Here is a 21,518-nt window from a genome sequence, read left to right as displayed (position 1 = left end):
AGAGACAAAAGGCGGAAGTAGGGCCGACTTCTCCGTGGACTTTGGAAGGGGATCTTTTGAAGTATCGGGGCCGGCTCTATGTTCCCACAGGGCACATCCATAGATGGGTGCTCTCTCAGGTTCATGGCACTTCTGCAGCGAGACATTGGGGGGTTTTCCGGACATTGCGCCTGGCATCCCGTCAGTTTTGGTGGCCCCATTTCAGAAATGACGTACAGAAGTGTGTGGAGTCGTGTGTCCAGTGCCAATGGGCCAGGTCTGCGAGGAGTGCTTCGCCAAGATTCAAGCCCTTGCCGACCCAGGACTTCGTTTCTAGGATCCCGGTAGAGTACCATTGTCTGGGACTGTGTTCTGTGGAGGCTGTCACCAACCCTTCCAGGCTGCATCCCGAGTGTCGGAACTGGGGGAAGGACCCTGCAGTGGGGGATATTGTTGTGGCCCGGCAGGAGTCGGTGGATCTGTTGCCAGACTCCGACGGCGAGGGGTCCTATGAATTGGCCTTGGAGAAGGTGGAGGACCCTGGACAGGGTGTTGTGGCCAGGCCAGAGCTGCTAGAGCTGCCCCCAGAATCCAACAGTACGGGGGCTGGTAGGTTGGCCTTGGAGGAGGTTGAGAACCCTGGATAGGGTATTAGAGCTCGGCTGGAGCTGTTAGAGCTGCCGCCAGAATCCAACAGCATGGGGGCTGGTGGGTCAGCCTTGGAGAGGGTGGAGGACCCTGGATGGGGTGTCAACGCTGCGCAGGGTGGGAAGAGACGTGGTGGCCACTGGATACCTGGGGAGCATTGGATCAAGGGGAATGTTCCTGCAGGTATTTGGAAATTACGAAGGAGGAAACACAGGAGATGAGTGCAGGCCATCTTATGGACAATCCATTTCGACTGCATCCGGACCGTCAGACCCAGGGGAAGGGCCCTGCAGTGAGGGATAGTGTTGTGGCTCGGTAGGAGCCTTTGAAGCTGCTATCAGACTGACACACAAATCTACTGTGAGTGGTTTCAGGATGCTCACAGAAGATAACAAGCAGCTGGGGCTCATTAAGGATCTCCTCCTGTGGATAAAAGATGGATGGTGCCACGCCTTAGTTGCAGAAGTCAATGTTTGTTCTCCGTTCATGTGTAACCATTGAGAGAAGCTTTTAGCTAAGTGTCTGGATTCACGTAACTCTGTTTGGTATTTAGTTTGAGTGAAGACTTTTTGTAAGAGCCATTTATCTATGTTTATTTTGGGCTTGCAGCCAGCTTGAGCCGGGACTGATAAAGACATTCCTTTACAAGCTTTGTGTGGCTGTAGTTTCTGAACGAGCAAAGAGGGGGTCAGAACAATTAACTAAGGAGAAACAGGGAGACAGAAAGAGAGAGAGAAAGGGAGAAACTGAGAAAAATCAAAGTAGAAAATTTTTCTCCCTCTCAAATGGAATTGCACAGCTAAATATAAGAAGAGCAATCCATTGCTAGTTTCGCTTTGTGTGCCTCTTTCAAACAAAACAGGTGGCAGCCATAACTGGATGAGTGTGGTGGGGAGTGCTGTCCACAACTTTTTGGGCACACCAGTTGAAGATTATGTGAAAGCTATAACTGATCCAGAATGCAGTGGCATCTGCAGTTATGGGTGTGTCTTGATACACTCATGTTACACTTCTATTCCACAAGCTGCACTGACTCCCAGGCTTTGAATGGTTGTCACTTATTAAGCCCATGGTTGCATGGATTCTGGTCAGTGGTGGGTTCCTACTGGTTCAGCCAGTTCGGCCAAAATGGTAGTGGTATGGCGGCTTGGGTCACTGAAACAGGCAGTGACCCAGGCCTGCCACACCCCCAAATTGTTTCCTCGGTCTCTTCTCCCATCTCCGGCATGTTTCAGCTCATGTGCAGCACAGTTTTCAGTCAATTGCGCATGCACAGCAATGCACAGCAAGGCACAGCGGGCATGCAAGCAAGCGAAGTGAGCACTGTGCACGCAAAATGCCCTCTCAGCGAACTGGTAGTAAACTGGTTAGGAACCCACCACTGGTTCCGGTTATTTGTGGGACTGCTTCCATTCCACTTTTCTATGAATTAAAAGATGCACAAATTTAAAAGAAAATTCAAAGTCTTTTCCCTAATTGACACAGATCCTCTTCAACTCATGAACACAAAAACCCTTATTTAACAGCTTCCAACATAAAAAAAGTTATCAAAATAAACATCGGCCCATATATTTGTGTCATGTGCAAATGTATAAATTCACATCTCCCACTCTTTCCCCCAAACTCCCCTCATAGTTTGGATGTGGTGACTTTCTAAGATGCCAAAGCATTGACCCTGCTAATTTCTTTCACACTATATATTCTGACCTATACATTCCCCCTCTCCCCCAATATTGTTTTTTAGTTCTGGTATACAAGGTGAGATGCCTGAATATTGAAAATGATTGTATCAAACAGAAGAGTTACTTCAAGGATTTTTGGTGGAAAAAAATCCTCAGACAAGATTATTACGATATTCGTCTGTGCTAATGTAAGGAAAAGCTTTTATTGGTTAAAACTGTTTTCTCTCTACAGGCCATTCATAAAACTATGCTGAACATTCATGAGAGTGGTACAGAGGCAGCAGCCATCACTGTTATACAATTTATGCCACGTTCTGCTAGAATCAAACCTTCATTTTTTATCACATTTGACAAACCTTTCCTGATGATAGGTGTGGCTAAGCCAATGGACAGCATCATTTTTATAGGGAGAATTATGAATCCGGCTGAAGGATAAAGATTAGAATATGCCATTCCGTTCAGGTAATGATAAAAATACCTCCCTAAAAGCAATGGGTAATCCAGACTAATAGAAGAGAACCTGCAATTTCATTATAATTGATCAAAGCCATTTTTTGTGTGAGAAAAGTAAGAAAACATCTTCAAAATGTTTTACAATAAAATGGTTGTTAAGCTGAGTTATCTTGTAGGTTAACCTTTTGTACTACCATTTGAAAATCTGAAGCTAATTTCTACTGTTGGGAAAGGACAATTCTAATTGCCACATCTCAGTACAATATTTTTGAGTTAGGAAATGTCTGGACAATAACGAGCCTTTAAGCACATACAGGTATATGGAGTATGACAGAAGTGTATGCATTGTACATAATATGGAAATAAATAACATTTTTGGCTTAAGCATGATGACTCTTTTATATTCAGAAATAAATAACAGCAGAAAGGGCAACTATAAATATTTCTGTGTCACAACTGATCTCTAACTACACAGATTCCTGTTCTAAATATGATGCTATCAGGGATTATGGTAGGTATGGATCTTCATAAAATATGTTTTCAAACCAGCATGAAACAGTCTCCTTTGGAACAAAACTCAAAATAATTTGAATGATCTTTGTACTTTGTATTCTTGCACCACTGTTTTTCACCGCAGGGTTGAAAGAGTGGAAAGGTGGATAATCCCTGCTAAATGCTGCTGACAATCCAATATGCAGATAATTTGGCCAGAGGCATGATTTAAAAAAAAACATTTTAAAATAAAAATAAAATAAATCCCATATAAAACAATGAGAACACAGTTTCACTCTAATTTAAGGTGATCAGACATCACGATTCTCGCAGGACAATCACCCTTTTGCACAATTTGTCCCTTGTCCCGGGGCATTCTTAAAAAGTCCCGATTTTTGTGACCGGACCTGGAAGTAAGCCTGCCTCGCCCCCAGCCCTGTATACCCATTCCAGCCGGCCGGTATTTTGTCCCTTCTGTCTCCCCGTTGCTCAGAAAAGCAACTCTGGGAAGGTCCTTTGCTAGCAGGTAGGTTCTAGGATGCCTGCCGCCACCAAAGGACTTTCCTGGAGTTGCTTTTCTGAGCAACGGGGAGACAGAAGGGACACAATCTCCTTTCATTCTCCCTCTGCCTCATTCACTCGTTCGGGCAGCAGAGAATGAAAGAAAATTGCATAGCCGAGGACAAAGGAGCCTGCAGCCTCCTTCATTCAAACGTTCAGGCAGCGGGGATGGGGGGGTGTTTCTCGCACGCCTTCTTTCTCTGAAGCCGCGCCTGATTCAGCAAACTGTGCAGTGTGTGCACTTGGGATTGTGCAGCAGCCGAAGATCTCCTGGTTAAAAAGGAGGAAGAGGAGGCTCTGCTAGTCCAGAGCCCATCCGCGGGGGGCAGGGATACACACACACACACACACACACACACACACACACAGGGAGGGAGGAGAGACAGAGACAGACAGACAGAGACAGACAGACACACACAGAGAATGACAGAGAGAGAGAGAGACCGAGGGAGGGAGGGAGATAGAGGCAAAGAGCCATGCAGAGAGTGAGAGACAAACAGATACACAGAGAGAGAGAGGCGAGGGAGAGGGAGGGAGTGTTTATGCACAGAAGGGAGATTTAAAACTTCAGAGTGAATCCAAGAAGAGGGAAGAGATGGAGGATTGGCTTTTTGCTCAGATTTCTGAGCCCCCAGCTGTTAGTGATGGAGGAGGAGGACAGCTCATTCTGTGGCGTTTTTAAAAAGTCCCATTCTTTTTTTTTAAGCACAAAAGGAAAAATCTGCAAAATGTTCCTTGCAAATGTTCCTTGCAAAGCATCATAGTCACAGAGAATGCAAATGAAGGTGCTTATCTCCCCGGCCGGCTTCTTGTATTCAAATCGGAGTCACGGTGAGTCCCATTCAGAGGGCGGAGGAATGCTGTGCTTTTTTTTTTTTTGCAAAGATGGGTTTTGTGCTACAAGGATCTTTCTTTCTTTCCCTGTCTGCAGTTCCAATTACAGTTGGAGAGGAAGGAAGGAGGGAGGTGGGAAGGAAAAGAAGAAGGAAGGGGGGAGAAGATGGAAGGAAGGAGAAAGAATAGAAGGAGGAAGATGGAAGAAGAAAAGAAGAAAAAGAAGAAGGGAGGGAGGGAGAAAAGAGGGAATGAGGTAAGAAGAAAAGGGGAAGAGAGGGAAAGAGCAGAAAGACAAAGAGGATGAAGTTGATAGGCAAGAGGAAGGAGGAAGGAAAAAAGAAAGAAAAAGGGAGGGAGAGAGGAAAGAAGAAAAGATGGAACTAGACGAAAAGGGAAAAGACAGAGAAGGTGAAGGTAGATAGGCAGAAGGAAGGAAGAAGGAAGAAATAGGAAGGAGGGAAGGTGAAAGGATGGAAGGAGGAAGGAAGAGAAAAGGAGGAAGGGAGTGAGTGACGAAAGAAGAGAGGATGGAAGGAGAAAGGATGGAAGAGCGGGAAAGAGCAGAAGACGGATAAGGTGAAGGTAGATAAGCAAGAGGAATGAAGGAAGAAGTGAGGTGTCTCGAGGAGGGGGAAAACATTTAGTGACCAAAGTTACATGGCATTGAAAAAAGTGACTGATGACCATTTTTCACACTTAGCGACTATTGCAACCATTTTTCACACTTAACGACGGTTGCAGCATCCTCATGGTCACATGATCAAAATTTTGTTTGGCAACAGATTCATATTTATGATGCTTTTAGTGTCCTGGGGTGACCTTTTGACAAAATATAAAATTTTTAATCAAGCCCCCCCCGCCCCACCCCCATCAATGGTGTCCCTCTTTATCAATCTGAAAATCTGGTCACCTTACTCTAATTAACTGAAAGATTTCTTTAAATTAACAGTCACACTCCTCAACAGAATTAGAATCCTTGTCACTTTCTTAAATAAATCCTATAGATTGCTGAACCAGCTGATCACAGGCCAAAGACAGCTACACAAATTTAAACATTCCTTTCAATTACTTTGCCTCCTCTCTGAGATTTTGTTGGATGGAACCAGTTAAGTGGTGTGGCAGGCCTGGGTCGCTGCTGGTTCTGCGACCTGCGCCTTAATTCCACTACCAGTACAGCTGAACCAGGCCGAATCAGGAGCAACCCACCTCTGCTTGGAAATTGATAACTAGCCTAATCAATTAGCAGATATTATTGCTCTGCCTGTAAATTGTTTTACTTTCTGTTCAGGCCAGATAATATCAAAATAAAATACAGAATGTATTAATAAAAGATAAAATGCATAACAAATATGATCAACATTTTACATTAAAACAATAAGGAAAACTTTTGAAAGAATGCCATACTAAGGTGTAGGGGAGTAGAAAAGATCCAAGGGTGGAAAGAGAGGTGGAACAACAGAAGAAAGTATCTTCAGACCAACATAAGCTGACTCTTTGCAAATGATGCCTTATCATAGAGATTACAGGTAGTCCCCGGCTTAGAAATATTTGTTCAGGAACAGTTCAAACTTGTGATGGTCAGGGAAAAGGTGATTTACGTCCTATCCTTACACTTACAACCCTCATGCCACTGCCACAGTCATGTGAATACCATTCAGCTGCTTGGAAACCAGATCACATTTACCACTGTTGCAGCATTCCTTGGCCTCACATTTGCAATTTGTGACTTTTCCAGCAAGCAACTTCAATGAAGAAAGCTGGAGTCACTTAATGACCATGTTATTTGCTTAATGAATGTGGCAATTCACTTAATGGCTGTAGTAAAAAAAATGGCTGTAAAATCAGGCCTTGTCACATGATCTCACTGACTTACAATGGAAATTCTGATCCCAATTGTAGTTGTAAAATGAGAATTACCTGTAAGGAAGATGATCTTGATGGAAATATGCTGGGTCTGTTACCTAGATAAAAGGAATTGAAACATTGTTCAAACTCTAGGAAACAAGATAATATTCAGAAGTGACTCAGAAGAATAAGATAAGGAAGGCCTCCTTTTCAGCCTCTCTTCTTGGATTGATGCCAAGTACACTATTTCAAGAAGAGGCTGGCAAGCTGAGGCTTCCCAAGAGGAATTTCATATTAGAATTGGATTTCTGGCATTTGTTTCTGAGGAACATTGCATTCAGTGAATAATCCCAGTTCTTTTTCCTGGCTGCAGTTTCTCTTCCAGTTGGGGACTTTCCCCAGCTAGAAGATCTCACTGCTGTTGATACTCTCCTTCATCCTAAATTTATATAGTCTGGTGTACACAAATTCATTATCCAAGGTATCCCCTCAAAAACGATTCCTTTATTACTGCTCAGCCTTTACTTTGAGTTTGCCCAAGGAGTTTTTAAACAAACAAAAAATCAAGGATTAAACCTGAAGCAGAAATAGAAGGATGCTTGTAATTCCAAAATGCATGAACAGACACAACCATAGTTTTAGTGGGAAACTGTGAACATCCTAGAACAAGCTAAATCCAAAAATTCTAGGGAATTCCTGCAAGCTTGGAACTCAGACAAATCAGCCATCAACAAACACATAGAAATAAACCAAATTTCCAAACCAGATCATTCAAAAAAGACTATTAAAAAGTTTTTAAAAAAGGAAAAAAAAAAGAAAAGAATACATCCTCTCCAGCAACAAAAACCCAGATAAGCAGGGATTAACACCAGACAAACAATCAAGAAGAAAACAATATTTTAATCAAGGCACTACCAGAAAGAAAATCACATCCCCATCAACATTGCCAGGACAAGTTTATAAACAAGGGGCAAACTCTGCCCTCACTAGCACTGAAGACGTTACCTAATCAGGTAATGAAACATCTTAGGCAAACAACTAAGCTCTTGGACCCTACAGTTCAACCCTAAGCTATAAATATTATCTTCTATTGATAAGAAGTCTAGAATGAAAAACAAGGATGGCTGAAAACACTGTGTATAATTATTATAGGGAAGATGTTGGAAGTCAAAATGTATGTCTGCGTTTATATGAATAGTTGTAAAGTAGAAGCAAGGCAGAATTGTTCAAAGTTGCATCATAAGGAAATACTAACTTTAAGCTATAAGAAATAGATTATTGTTGGGCATAATAAATAATTCCTAAAGGTAATAATTGTTCAATAATGGAGAAGCTTGCCCTGGGAGATGATGGACTCTCCTTCACTGGATCTATTTCAACAGAACCTAGATGGATATTAGTCAGTGCTCAGTACTGTAATTGTGAATTCTAGAGATTGGATTAGATGATTTCTTGAAGTGTTTTTTCCTTCAAAGTCTTTCCTATCCTGCTCCCTTTGAGATGTCTTTGGACTATCACTAATAAAATTTCTGATGATATAACAAAATTATTTAAGGTTAAGCCCTGCCATTTGTAAATCTTTCAGTGTTCTCTATCTTCCTTGGAATTCTGTAACTCAGTTGCTAATTATTATTCAACTAAACAAATATCTATGGCTGGTTGAACTGGTATTTGTTCAGTTATTTGTTCTGCTTTCAGTAAATAATCCAGCTGGTTTAAGTTCTTGCGGTCATATGCCTTACCAAATAATATTTTTTAAATAGTTTCTTTATGACATATAGAAAAGTGCCTCAAATTAGAAAAGTGCCTCAAATGTTTTGATTATTTAGCTTCTCCAGTGTGTATTATATAAACTTTTCCAATATTTATAAGATTCTAATCGATTTAATTTCCCAATTATAGACTGTAGAATGATCGTGGCCCCAAATCATTTAAACTGTCATAGCAAATTCATTGACAACATAACCATAACTATTAATCATGATGCTAAATAATGTTTGTATGTTCAGAGTCATCCTAATCTGATTAAGAAACAGGCACAAAATACTCATGCTGCAGTAAGGAACATCTTCTGTACTAACAATACATTACTAGTATTGCTACTGAAAAACAAAAAAAGGCTACTATTCTTAAAAGGCCTTGGTTTCATCCAACAGGAACATTCTTACGATTGAATCAGAGGCGGTATTCAGCTGATTCTGACCAGTTCTGGAGAACCAGTAACGGAAATTTTGAGCAGTTCGGACAACTGGTAAATACCACCTCTGACTGGCCCCGCCCCCATCTATTCTCTGCCTCCTGAGTCCTAGCTGATCGGGAAGGAATGGAGATTTTACAGTATCCTTGCCCTGCCATGCCCACCAAACCACACCCATCAAGCCATGCCGCACCCACCAAGCGACACCCACAGAACCGGTAGTAAAAAAAAATGAATCTCACCCCTGAATTGAATATTATAACATCATTTAGACAGGAGCTGACTCTCTTCCATTTTCAGAGGAGAAGCTATTGTTCCATGTTTTTGGGGATGTCAGAGGAGCAGAAGATTGGAGACTATTTTTATGACATTTTCCCAGTGTTGTGGAATGGCCTCCTATGAAAAATGTGTTTGAGCCTAACTATAGTCACCTTCCAGAAGTCTCTTAAAATGATTTTATTCTGATAGGGTGATCAGTTGTGGGCTGATTCCAAATGCATTCTGAAATGCATGTCTTCCCATTTTTGATGATAGGGTTTTTATACTTTCAATATTATTGTTATTATAGTTTTTGATGGTGTGAGATTCTGAATGTTAATATATAATTGCAACACACGGAGAGACATAAATTTGCTTTTTTAAAATATATATATAAATTAATTCATAAATGCAGGATTTTCTTCAACTACAGCTTTTTTTTAAATTATTTAATAGGAGCCTAATACTTTAATAGGATTCTAAATATTCCATTTTAAATCTTTGGGTTTCGTGTTGGGGGTGATAAATCTAAAAGAAATACTGTACAATGATTTCTATTCTCTGTTCTAATTGTGATCTAGTTGAAGCATTTTAACTATGGGAAAATTATAATGGAGCATGGAATGTATTGAATTATTTCTTTCTTTTCCATCCTACCAAATGTTTGATGTGAACTAAGCATTAAAAAAATTGGATCTCTGTGCACTTGCCAAGCAATCTGGCAACCATACATATAATATTTCTGTGACGTGAAAGTACAAGCAAAATGTGTTTATGAGGACTCAGGATTCCTCTTCATTTGAGTTTGTTTACATCTATTAAACAAGCAATTATTACACATGCATTGTAGTACGTAGCAGCACATGCAACATGCGTGAACAATTCATTTCTGAACACCCAACTATGTGGGAGTTCAGTTTGTATGAACATGGGCTGCAGATTATGTCCAGTCCTGGGCAGGAAGTTAGGAGAACAATAGAAAGTTTCCTCTTCCATTTAAAAACTATCAAGTCCAAGACAAATAGAAAAATATTAAAAAGGGAGAAGAGGAAATGTTTTCTTCCCTGTCAAAAGAACAGAATAATGGTCAGATGGGTAGATCAAATGCATACTGTTTTACTAAACATAGTAAACCTAATGAATTTCCATACCATCATTGTTATCATCATCATCATCATCATCATCATCATCATCATCATCATCATCATCATCATCATCATCGTGTGTCATGTCTGTATCACACACACATTCCACAAACACCATTTTACCATTTATTGGGTATGTGGTTCATCCTTTATACCTAAGCAAGTTATGCCTGCCTGCCTGCTTGCCTATCTATCTGTCTGTCTGTCTGTCTGTCTGTCTGCCTGCCTGCCTGCCTGCCTCCTGCCTGCCTGCCTACCTTCTATCTATCTATCTATCTATCTATCTATCTATCTATCTATCTATCTATCTATCTATCTATTATCTATCTATCTATCTATCTATCTATCTATCTATCTATCTATCTATCTATCTATGTATCTATCATCTAATTTCTGTCTAATTGCTATGCCTGCCCATCTCAAGCAAGTAATCCTGGGCCACAAACAAACATAAAACAGTAAAAAAACAATTACAGTATAATAAAAATGAAACATATATGGCTGCTGAGAAAAAGCCACCTCAGATATTAATTGTAGCCAGGAATAAGGACCCTTCAGATCCTCAGGGTCGCAGGATGGGGAACAAAGCCAGATCTTCAAGGACTTACAAACAGCTAACAGGACAGGATGGTCCCTGGTCCTAACTGTTTAACTAGCTATTAGAAAAAAGCATATGTATCTAATTTTTGAAAGCCATACCTATAACCTATCAACATTAAATGGATTCCTGAACTTTTCACTTATTTTGATTGCTGAAAAAGCTTTTTTTTGTTTGCCAATCTTTAGGCAATGTTTAAAATAAATATTGCTTTATACCTTTGGTTAATGCTTAAGTATTTCCCCACCATTCTGCAATCCGATGTATATAAATAGCAGAAGAAAAAGGAGAAGAGACCTCTTTGAATGAATCAAAGTTCTCCATATATACAGTAAGTAATCTCATGGGGTGGAGGTGCGAGTTTAAAGTTACTGCATTAAGCTTGTTTGTCTTTTCATGTAGTTCACAAAGTTTATAAAGTGGAAGAGACTTCTAATGTTATTTGTAGTCATCGTGTTTATAATTTGTAGTCCTATATTTAGAATTCTATAAAATAGCATTTTAATTGCTTATACCATTTCACTACAATAAATACTTGTGCATTAACTGAAAATAAAATATTATTTAAAAAGAAGCAACAAAAAGAGTGAATAGATTTTAAATTTGCATAAATCATTATATGGGGTATATGTGGAGTGTGTGTGGGTGAGAGAGGGAGGGACGGAGGGAGGGGAGAGAGACACAGAAAGAGAGAGATCTCCCCACTGGTCTCTGTTAGGATACAAAAAAATGCAATTTTCATTGTAATGCAAATTGAAGCTCTGAACTGGTGTATGTAAAAGGAATTCAGATTACCTGATTATTTACAAAGGAAAGTGGCAGAGAAAATTAGTCTTTATTTAGTACATGTTACATCATAAGTCTACATTAAAAACAAAGAAGTGTAGAACTTTATATATTAATCGTTAATAAAGAGTATTTATATATTAAAAGGTTTTGTATAAAACTTAAAATTATAGGCAGGAGAGGAGAACTATTTTCATTTGACAAAATATACATACAGAATCTAAAAATGGGGTAGAGAACTATGGCAACTGTTAGATACTAGCAACTGTTATAATGGTTTCCACCAAGGTCCTCTGTTCCGGCGGGAACAGAGTTTTAATCTCATTGGTCAAAGGGTCTGACAGCTCCCTATAAAGGGGCTGCTGTCAAACTGAACCTTCGCTGGTTTGTACATAGTTGTTCTGTTACAATAAAGAGCTGTTGTAGCCTTTAGCCTGAGTGTGCCTTTCCATTACCCGATCTAACAGCAACTTTGTGAGCTGTGGACTTCAACTCCCATAATTCCCGAGCGATCATACCTATGCTGACTCAAGAATTAGGGGAGTGGAAGTCCACCGCTCATAAAGTTGCCATAGTTTCCCACCTCTGGTGTAAAGTGCTCTGCAGCCAGTGGTGGGATTCAAAATTTTTTACTACCGGTTCTGCAGGTATGGCTTGGTGGGAATGGCTTGATGGGCGTGGTAGAGGAAGGATACTGTAAAAACTCCATTCCCACCCTACTCCAGGGGAAGCATACTGCAAAATGCCCATTCCCTCCCGATCAGCTGGGACTCGGGAGACAGAAAATAGGTGGGGTGGGCCCTGTCAGAGGTGGCATTTACCGGTTTTTTGAACTACTCAAAATTTCTCCTACCATCTCTGTCTGCGACATGTAAAGTTGAAGTGAGGGTCAGGCAACCAATGGCAGGTTTGTGTGGGTCTCCTCAGAGAGAACCAGTGCTAAGAATGATCCCCATTCCTACTCCAGCCTGTCATTAAACCTTTGCATGAGCTGAGAGAAACTTGTAGTCTTGGCAATTTGTAGAAAGCAAGGCAGCTTTTTTTTTTTTTCAAGACAGGAAATTTTGCTTTAAGTACAGTATAAGATGTTCTTTCCCAGTCAGGTTTTCTCTCTTCTTGGCTTTTGCATTACCTACTTCAAAACTGGAAAATGACTCTTTAGATTTTCAGCAATCATTTATTTGTTTATTTGCTTGTTTGTTTGTTTGTTTATTTATTTATTTATTTCATCAAGCATGAATTAGATAACAGACATATGTCTACACATGATTATGAATACATGAAATAAATACAAATACAAGGAAATATTAGGATAGGGAGAGTAGGCAGGCTGGTGTGCTTATGCACCCCCTTAAAGACCTCGAAGGAATGGGGTGAGGTCTACAGTAGAATAGACAGTTTTGAGGGTTTGGGTCACATGCTAAATTTTGAAGAAATTCTTAAGGGCTACAAAATAAAAGAGAAGCAGCTCAGGGGTGAAACAGACTTTCTCAGCCTAGGGTAGCAGGACAAGGCAAGATAATAAAGGTGAAATACAGAAAGGTAATAGAGGGAACATTTTTGCATAGAGAATGGCAATTGTATAGGCCAGTGATGGTTAGCCTTTTTCCCATCACGTGCCAAAAGTGGGAGGAATATGGGAGGAATCGTGCGCAGGGGTAACCACACCCATAATGCTATGCACACAAAAGACACACACCCTCCTCCCCCCTGCTTTTGACACACTATGGAGCCATTTTTCGCCCTCCCCAGGCTCCAGAGGCTTTCTAGGAACTTGGGGAGGTCAAAAAATCCGCCCCCTCTGGAGGAGGCCCTCCCGAGGCTTCAGGAGGTTTCCTTGAAGCCTCCAGAGTGTGAACAATGGCCCTATGGGCAACCAAGAAGTGACTTACAGTTTGCCCATAGGGCTCTTTTTCACCCGCTGGAGGCTTCAGCAAAGCCTCCTGAAGGTTTCAGAGGGCAAAAAGCACCCTATGGGCAACCCGGAAGTCCATTCCCAAACTTCCGATTTGCGCATTGGGTTGTTTTTCAGCCTCCGGAGGGTGAAAAACAGCCTTAAAAGAAGGCCAAAGTCAGCTGTCCAGCATGCGCATGTGCACTGGAGCTGACAGGGCAATGCCTCGCGTGCCCTAACAAGTGGTTCCACGTGCCACCTATGGCACACGTGTCATAGGTTCGCCATCACGGCTCTTTCATTTGGAGTTAAAGCTCAGGCTTTCTCTCTCATCACCCATCTGTAAGGTAAATAAGGGAACCAAATATAGGTATGGATTCAGCAGCTGATAAATTGTGAGATGCACTCACAAAACCTGGGGGCCCATATGCAGCATTCATCAGAGGTCAGAGCTTTGTCCAGGTGGCCAACTGCCATTTCTCTTGAATTGAATATGTGTTCTGATCACGACTAACTAAGTGGTGCCTGGAATTTACTCTCATAGATCTAAAAGGCGCTTTTCCTCTAACTGTAATTGTTCTGCTTATGATTAAAATAAAATTAAAAAATCCTTGAATAATCGTGCACTTTTAAAGAAGCCCATTAAAAGAAAAAGGGAGTATTTCCTTTTTTAAAAAACCCAAACAGATATGATAGCATATTGTTAAAAAACAATTTGTTGCCCAAATCTGCAGCAATGTGAATACATTTGGTCCTGCGGTACTGAGCATTCTATATTGGCAACAAATCTTACGACGATAAAATATAAGGTTTATATTTTATTATCAGGATAATGTTGCTGTGAAACAACGGACTTTTCCAGGGCTCAAGTCACCTGGATGGTCCAATCGGACCTAAACCGTCCCATAGAGACAGTGATAGGTAGTGGTATATCCTGCTGATCCCAGAGACACCCGCAAAGTCTCTGGTGATCCAGGAAAAAGCCCTCTTGCCGGCAACTTTGAGTCAGCCATTAGGCTGCTGAAACGGCAAACAGCTCTGTAACATAAGGGCAGGAGAGAAGAATGTCATTTGGGGGAGAGTTTTAATTTTCTTTTTCTATTGGAGATAGAACACCCTAAAATTGGAGATTTTATTTAAAAATAAAGACTGATGAGAGAACAAGTGGTGGGCTTAATGCATAATCAATTGAAGGTTTCCTTTTTTCCCCTTTTTACTGCTGGAAGTCGGATTGGACTTTCATTGCAACTTACTTTTTAAAATGGACTGATACTTTATGTTTTCCTTTTTTCTCTATTGGACTCTTTGGAAACATTGATATAATTACGTTTGAACTGTTTAAAAATTGCCCTCTTTTTACCTTTGCTTAATGAATTATTGTATTTTTCTTTTCTCGGCTTTCCTTTTTTTAGGGTTTTTTTTTAAAGGCGGAGTGTAAGAGAAAGACAGCGAATAGGTAACAAGTATTACTGCCACCTAGTGAATTTGAAACAATGTTTTTATTTTTGTATGAAAGTTTGAAGAGAAGCTGTTTCCTTGTTCAAGGCTATCTAGTTAAGACTTGGTAGTGAGAGGAATACAGTTGTTTATACAGGTGTCCCTTGTGAAACTTTCAATGTCTGGAAACCTACCTTGAAAGAATAAATAAAAATTTTAAGGGACAGTCGATAGTGACCTTGGAAAGGCTTTCACACTACAAAAGCTTTGAACTCCTTCTCTTTTCTTTTGGTGGCAGTATTTACCTTATTCTGCTTTGGAAGCTGTCACTCCTTTCTGTCTTCCTTTTCCTTTTTGAATTTTTGCATTTTTTCTTTTTGAAATATTTTGCAAATTTAATTTAAGTGGATTGGACCAAGGAACACTTAATTCCCCCCCCCTCTTTCTATCAACAACTTTTGCATTTTCATATTTTCATATTTCTATATTTTTATTTGGGAATTGTTCCCTTATTCTAAATTTTTTATTCTAGTTCAACTTTTTTATTTTCTTACTTTTTCTTTTTTCCTATTTTTAATTGGAACCAATTGGATAAGGGCACAAGAGACCAAAGATTTTTACCCTTTTGGTTTTTTTATATTATTGTATATTTATATTACCACATTCTTGACTTGAAAAAAAAACAATTTATCATCAACATCCTTTAATGTGACCTTCAGCTAGAAACCAAAATACTGCAAGACTGTACAGAAAATGAATTTTACAAACACAGTTTATAATAAAATAAAATCCCTCTTCTTTATCCCTATTTTCCTTTGCAGAATAAATTACTGGCAAGATGAACAGAATCATTCATCTGAGCTTGGCCTTGTTGGTGTTTTCCCTCGTCAGCCATGGCCACCATGATGTCGATCATCACCACGATCATCATGACCCCAAAGCTGCTATCAAGATCCAACACAATATTGAACATTTTGCAATTGAACTCTACAAAATACTGGCTGCAAGATCAGATGGAGAGAATGTTGTTTTCTCACCCTGCAGCATTTCTATAGTGCTTTCAGTCCTGTTATTAGGGACAAATTCAAACACGCATGCAGAGATTTTAAAGGGCCTTGATTTTAACATGACAAAGATTCAGGAAGATGAGATCCACCAGGGGTTTCATGAACTTCTCCATCTGATCACACATTCAGAGGAGGATTACAAGCTGGATATCGGACAGGGCCTGTTTTTAAAGGAAGGCATACAACCATTGCAGACATTTTTAGATAAGATTAAGGAATTCTATGAAGCAGAAATCCAAGCCACAAAGTTTCAGGATCCAAAAGAAGCTGAAAAACAGATCAATGATTATATAAAGGAAAAAACACATGGGAAAATTGCAGAACTAGTCAAGGATCTTAACCCAGAAACGGTCTTTGTTCTCACAAACTACATATTCTTTCGAGGTAACCATCACAGAGAAAAGGAATGATTCCGCCACTAAAGGAAATATCCAAAGATGCTCTTTGAGACAGAGTAAAGCTTTTTGAGTTTGGTGAAAGAGGGGTGCAATTGCTCAAATTCAGGGGAAAAAATCCCGTTATTTCTTATCAATACAAAGTACATGCACTGAAAAACTAGTCCAGGATAGAAATTTAAATATATTCTTTACACCTGGTATAACTACTTCACTACTGAGGATTGTACGAAATAGAAACTGTATTTTTTATAACCAAATTACATGGTTTTTCACTTTTGCAGAACTATTTTAGGAATGGTAGTTCCAGTTTTTAAAAGCACCTAAGAGAAAGCTCTCTTACCCAAAATGGCATAACTGATATCTCAGACTAGTTGACATTAATCCTGTTCTTCATATAATTGATTACAAATGCAACTAAAATGCATCCTTGTAGAGTTTAAAAACAAGAAAAAGAGAAATGGTCTGACTGTTCTAAATAATTCTGATTCATATAAGATCACAGGCTGAACATCTCTCTATCTGAACAGAGTATAAGTCCATAAGGCTGTGCAGAATTTAGAATGGGTGTTTTCTCTTCAACCAAGTTTGAAATAAAATGTGTCATGAAAGAAGGTACATGGCCATTTTCTTCTGACAGCAATACAGAAGCTGCATTGCTTCACTGACTAAGCAGCATTTGCTGTGGATGTGCAGAAATAGGTCCCAGCTTTGCAAGGGTTGGTCAGCATGAGAAAATGAATCCAGAGCATCTTACTAGTTCAATACCACCTCTTTGCCTTAGTAAAGAAGATCACCGCATCTTTCTGAGGGCAAACCTAATTCACCTCATGCACGTTTGATACTCTTATCCTAATATTACTGTGGTCTTTTTTGTTCTCTTTAGGACACTGGAAGAATCCTTTTGATCCAAAGTTCACATGGGAAGAGGACTTCTTTGTGGATCACAACACAACTGTCAAAGTCCAAATGATGCATAGGACCGGTTGGTTTTACTCCTATTTTGATAGTCAGCTGTCTTGCACAGTACTGCAGTTAGACTACAATGGTACAGCCACCACATTTTTTGTTTTGCCTGATGCTAATAAAGAGAAGGCATTGGATGCGAGTCTGTCAATAGAAACTGTGAACAGATGGGCAAAAAATGTACACAGGTAACACTTCTTTTTATTGCTTCTATATTTCTCCGTAGTTAGTATATTCTTAAAGGGTAACTAAAAAACAATTTAGTGTCCTTGCATTCTGTGCTATGCTCTTCCAAAAGGTTCCTCCCTTGATATTGTCTCCCCTGTATGGGAGTGGAAGATTTGCTCACTAATTTGCTCATTCTTAACAACATTACTAGTTATTCTTCGTTCCTGTTTGTTTCATGTTACTTCATCCCTTTGCAAAATAGCTCATAACATCAGTTCATCAATTCCAACGACAGCTCTTAATCTAATTAGTTTATTACTATGACTTTTGACTTCCTGCCAGCTTCCCCATTGACTTTATTTTTTAGAAGCTGGCTGTGAAGGTTGCAAATGACAATCACACTACCACAGGACAATCACTCTAAATCACCTCCCCCTCTTTGCTTGTTTAAACAATCTTTCTATACTGTGACGGAGAGAGAGGGATCACACAAGAAATCGCTTTAGGCCAGCTTTCTAAAAGCTTTGCGGACAAGCATGAGGGGGGGAGGGATGCTTCCGCATGAGTGGTGGGCAAGTGCATGCAGCCCCATTTGCAGAAATAGTGGCATGTATGCCTGCTGCTCATACAAATGGAGTTGTGTGCACCTGTTCTCCAACCACTCATGCAAGTGGAGCTATGCATATATGTACACTGGCTCGCCACTTCCACGTCTTGGTTCCAAATCGACTGCAATCTGGTCCTGTGTTGCAACCCAGGGGTTGGGCAATCAGCAGACATGTCCTAATACAGACAGCCCACATATCCTAACTACCTTGGACAGTGATAGTGGAAATAAAACAGTAATAAACAGTGGTAAAAAAAATAGTTTCGGAACAATGCACATGTGCCCAAATTTCTGTGCCTGACCACACGGCTTCAAGTTACAACTGCAATTGGGCTCAAAATTTGTGCTCCTAAGCGAACTGCTGTGTTTTGCCACATTTTATGACATTTTTTTGCCACAGTTGTTAAGCAAATCACAGCAGTTGTTGGGTTAGTAACATGGTTGTTTGGTGGATCTGGCTTCCCCATAAAATTTGTTAGTCAGAAGTTCACAAAAGGTGATCAGATGACTCTAGGACAGCATAACTGTCATAAATCTGAGACAGTAGCCAAATTGAATTTTGATCACATTACTATGGGGATGCCATCATGGTCATAAGTATGGAAAACAATCATAGGTCACTTTTTTCTGTGCCATTGTAATTTTGAATGGTCACTAAACAATTGTTACAAGGACTTTGTATTAACTATTGGATGAAAGTTCTTCAAGCCAGTGGGAAGTAACGGATGTAATGAAAATGAAACTTGTGTTTTATTTTGGTCTGATAAGTATTTATTTAAATTTATTTATTTACTTTTGGTATTTTGTTTGCTTGACCTTCTTATAGGTTGATGTTTTAGCTTAGTTTTAAGCCACCTAGAATCATGTAAAGTTGGGCAGCCTATAAATTCATTCATTCAATCAGTCAATCAAATGTGATATTCATTTTGTCAACAACTCCTGTTGGCTCCAGTCAAATATTTTAAACAGATTCACAATGGTTGTTATTATAGCAACTAATACCAAGGATTTCACTGTTAAAAACTCCGGCTTCCATATGGCAATGGTGGCTTTGTTATGTGTGTTCTGTTTGTGTTTGTTTTACTGATTTTAGTAAGTACTAGCCGATAACCTGTCATTGCTGGGTAGTTATTTATAGGGGGGAAATGTCCAGATCAAATGTAATTTCTAATGTTGGATTTTCCCCCTTACCAGAGGGAGCCCCCTTGTGGAGTACTGTGAAGCTGTTACCATGACAACTCCCGTGCACTGCACATTATAAGCCATTTTATGGCAGTACAATAGAAGCCATTTTAAGGCACAACAGTCTGTATCTTAACAGAATACATATCCCGAGTGGTGTTAGGGGTTTCTTATCCCCCACAATATTTTTTTCCCAGAGAATAAGTCATCTGTGTACCAAGTTTGCTTGAAATTGCTCGAGGCGTTTCAGAATTATGCTGGCACATACACACCAGGGGTGGGTTTTTGTCGTCCCATTCCAACCGGTTCGGTTGGAACGGGGCTGGCGGCGTCCTCGTGCATGCGCACGGTGCACGCATGCATACTAGCGTCTGTGCAATGCTCCAGCTGCTCCTGGAGGATCGCGCAGGGGCTGTACGCGTCCTGCACATGCGTGGAAGCGCAGAACTCATCAAAACCGGGTAAGGAGCGCGGGCGGGTGGGCCCTTCGCCGTTCGCGGAAGTAAGTTACTTCCGGGTTCGCCGACAAACTGGTTCGCAGGGACCGCCTCAAACCATTTGAAACCCACCCCTGATACACACACACACACAGAGAGAGAGAGAGAGAGAGAGAGAAAGAGAGAGAGAGAGAGACAGACAGACAGACAGACACACAGACAGACAGACAGATAGACATATGTATGTATATATAAATTACTGGCTGTACTTCTTAACTTCGTGATGTCTAGATTGAAAAAGTCTTTCTGTCTTTCTGAAGGGGTACAGCAAGGGTCTACATTCCCAAGTTTAGCATTTCAGCCACGTACAGCTTAAAGGAACCCCTCTCCCAGCTTGGCATTACTGAAATCTTTACTGATCATGCTGATCTCACTGGAGTCACAGGGGCGCCTTTGAAACTGTCTAAAGTAAGTAAAACTTTTATATTGTTTGCATCATTTCATCCAGGTTTTCAGCAAAATGAATGCATATTTCACAGTAGCAATGTTAATGATGGGGACCAAATGAATAGTCTCACCCTTGCAAAAAAAAAATAAACCTGAATTACAATATACATAAACAGCAGACTTGCCTGACCTATCCATATTTGCAGAGAACTAAATTGTGCAGGTTGCTACACAGCTCCAGTTGATGAAATACATAGTTTTGTACAGCACAAAATACATCTAAAACTTTTGTTTGAAAAGACAGAACACAGAACTGTGGAGATGCAATTTAACAATGCAAGAAAATCAGTTGTGGGTCTGAAAAGGCTCTGGGCAATATGATTTTGAAAGTTGGAAATGGTGTCCAGAATGGGCAAGATGATGTTGAAAGTGATTTGATTAAAACATGCGTTAGTTATAAACCCTACTTTGTTTAAGCCAAAATATTGACCAACAATATTTTCTTTTGGAACTTTAAAAACTATTCTTCAATAATGTTTGGTTCCAGTAACAAATGGGGTTTCTTTGGTTCCAGGGGAAGAATACTGCAAAATCCCCATTCCCTCCTGACCAGCTGGCACTCGGGAGGCACAGAATAGATGGGGCCAGTCAGAGGTGGTATTTACCAATTTTCCAAACTACTCAAAATTTTTGCTTCCAGTTCTCCAGAACTCATCAGAACTTGCTGAATACCACCTCTGCCCTAGTAGTGCAAACTCACAGATCAGTGTAATAAGTTGTCATCATTTCGGAAATATTTTTCTCTACGCCAAACGTTTTCTTCCTTTCTTCTCAGATTACGCACAAGGCTGTGTTGACTGTTGATGAAACTGGAACTGAGGCAGCAGGAGCTACTGCTGGAGAAGCCATTCCTATGTCATTGCCCCCAACCATTAGATTTAATCGACCTTTTCTATTTATCGTTTTTGAAAGAACGCTCAACACTACATTGTTTGTGGGCAAGATAAGCGACCCAACACAACCATAAACAAAAACAAAACCCCAGTATGTATTGGAGTTTGAATACAGTTCAAAAATAAAATATCATTGGAACATGAATTTCAAAGAAAGAGGTGTTGTTTTGTTTTTCAAAGGAAAATTAACAAATGTATTTGACTCCTCATATGAAATGAGATGGTTTTCAAATAGAAAATAAAATAAATGGGGGTGTGCTCAGGTGGATTGTCTGTAGATTGATGATAAAATGGAGTGAAATAATCCCAAAATATAAAAAGATAAATTTCCTTTGATAATTAAGATTAACTAGATCATTTATCAAATGCAATCAGTACACTTTTTGTTTTAGCTAAGGTAGCACCAAAGAAACTCAATTTTCTCTGTATTCATCATCTGTTGGGCTCCACAATACAACAAATTATTTTAAATTGGGCAAACCTG

The 21,518-nt window shown here is 39.9% G+C and overlaps 1 protein-coding gene across 1 annotated transcript; it reads left to right on the top strand.

Moving 5' to 3' along the window:
* Positions 1-10,953: 10,953 nt before the first annotated feature.
* Positions 10,954-21,179, top strand: LOC148049750 (alpha-1-antitrypsin-like). The gene is made up of 5 exons (XM_087725933.1): positions 10,954-11,026; positions 15,634-16,263; positions 17,161-17,428; positions 19,955-20,102; positions 20,917-21,179. The coding sequence occupies exons 2-5, from the start codon at positions 15,651-15,653 to the stop codon at positions 21,106-21,108; spliced, it is 1,221 nt and encodes a 406-aa protein (XP_087582059.1). The 5' UTR covers positions 10,954-11,026; positions 15,634-15,650; the 3' UTR covers positions 21,109-21,179.
* The last annotated feature ends 339 nt before the right edge of the window (positions 21,180-21,518 follow it).

Source organism: Thamnophis sirtalis, unplaced genomic scaffold (assembly GCF_051295495.1).
Source record: "Thamnophis sirtalis isolate CommonGarterSnake01/CBP01778 unplaced genomic scaffold, rThaSir2_p1.2 scaffold_1, whole genome shotgun sequence".
Taxonomy (NCBI): Eukaryota; Metazoa; Chordata; class Lepidosauria; order Squamata; family Natricidae; genus Thamnophis; species Thamnophis sirtalis.
Note: the sequence above shows the minus strand (reverse complement) of the source record. Positions and strands in the feature narration are given on the sequence as shown.

What these genes read in the sequence shown, in the direction of transcription:
- LOC148049750 (XM_087725933.1), top strand. Translation starts at nt 15,651, where the DNA reads ATGAACAGAATCATTCATCTGAGCTTGGCCTTGTTGGTGTTTTCCCTC. An exon ending in AAACTACATATTCTTTCGAG is followed by an intron (nt 16,264 to 17,160) that starts GTAACCATCACA and finishes TGTTCTCTTTAG; the next exon opens with GACACTGGAAGAATCCTTTT. An exon ending in CGCCTTTGAAACTGTCTAAA is followed by an intron (nt 20,103 to 20,916) that starts GTAAGTAAAACT and finishes CTTTCTTCTCAG; the next exon opens with ATTACGCACAAGGCTGTGTT.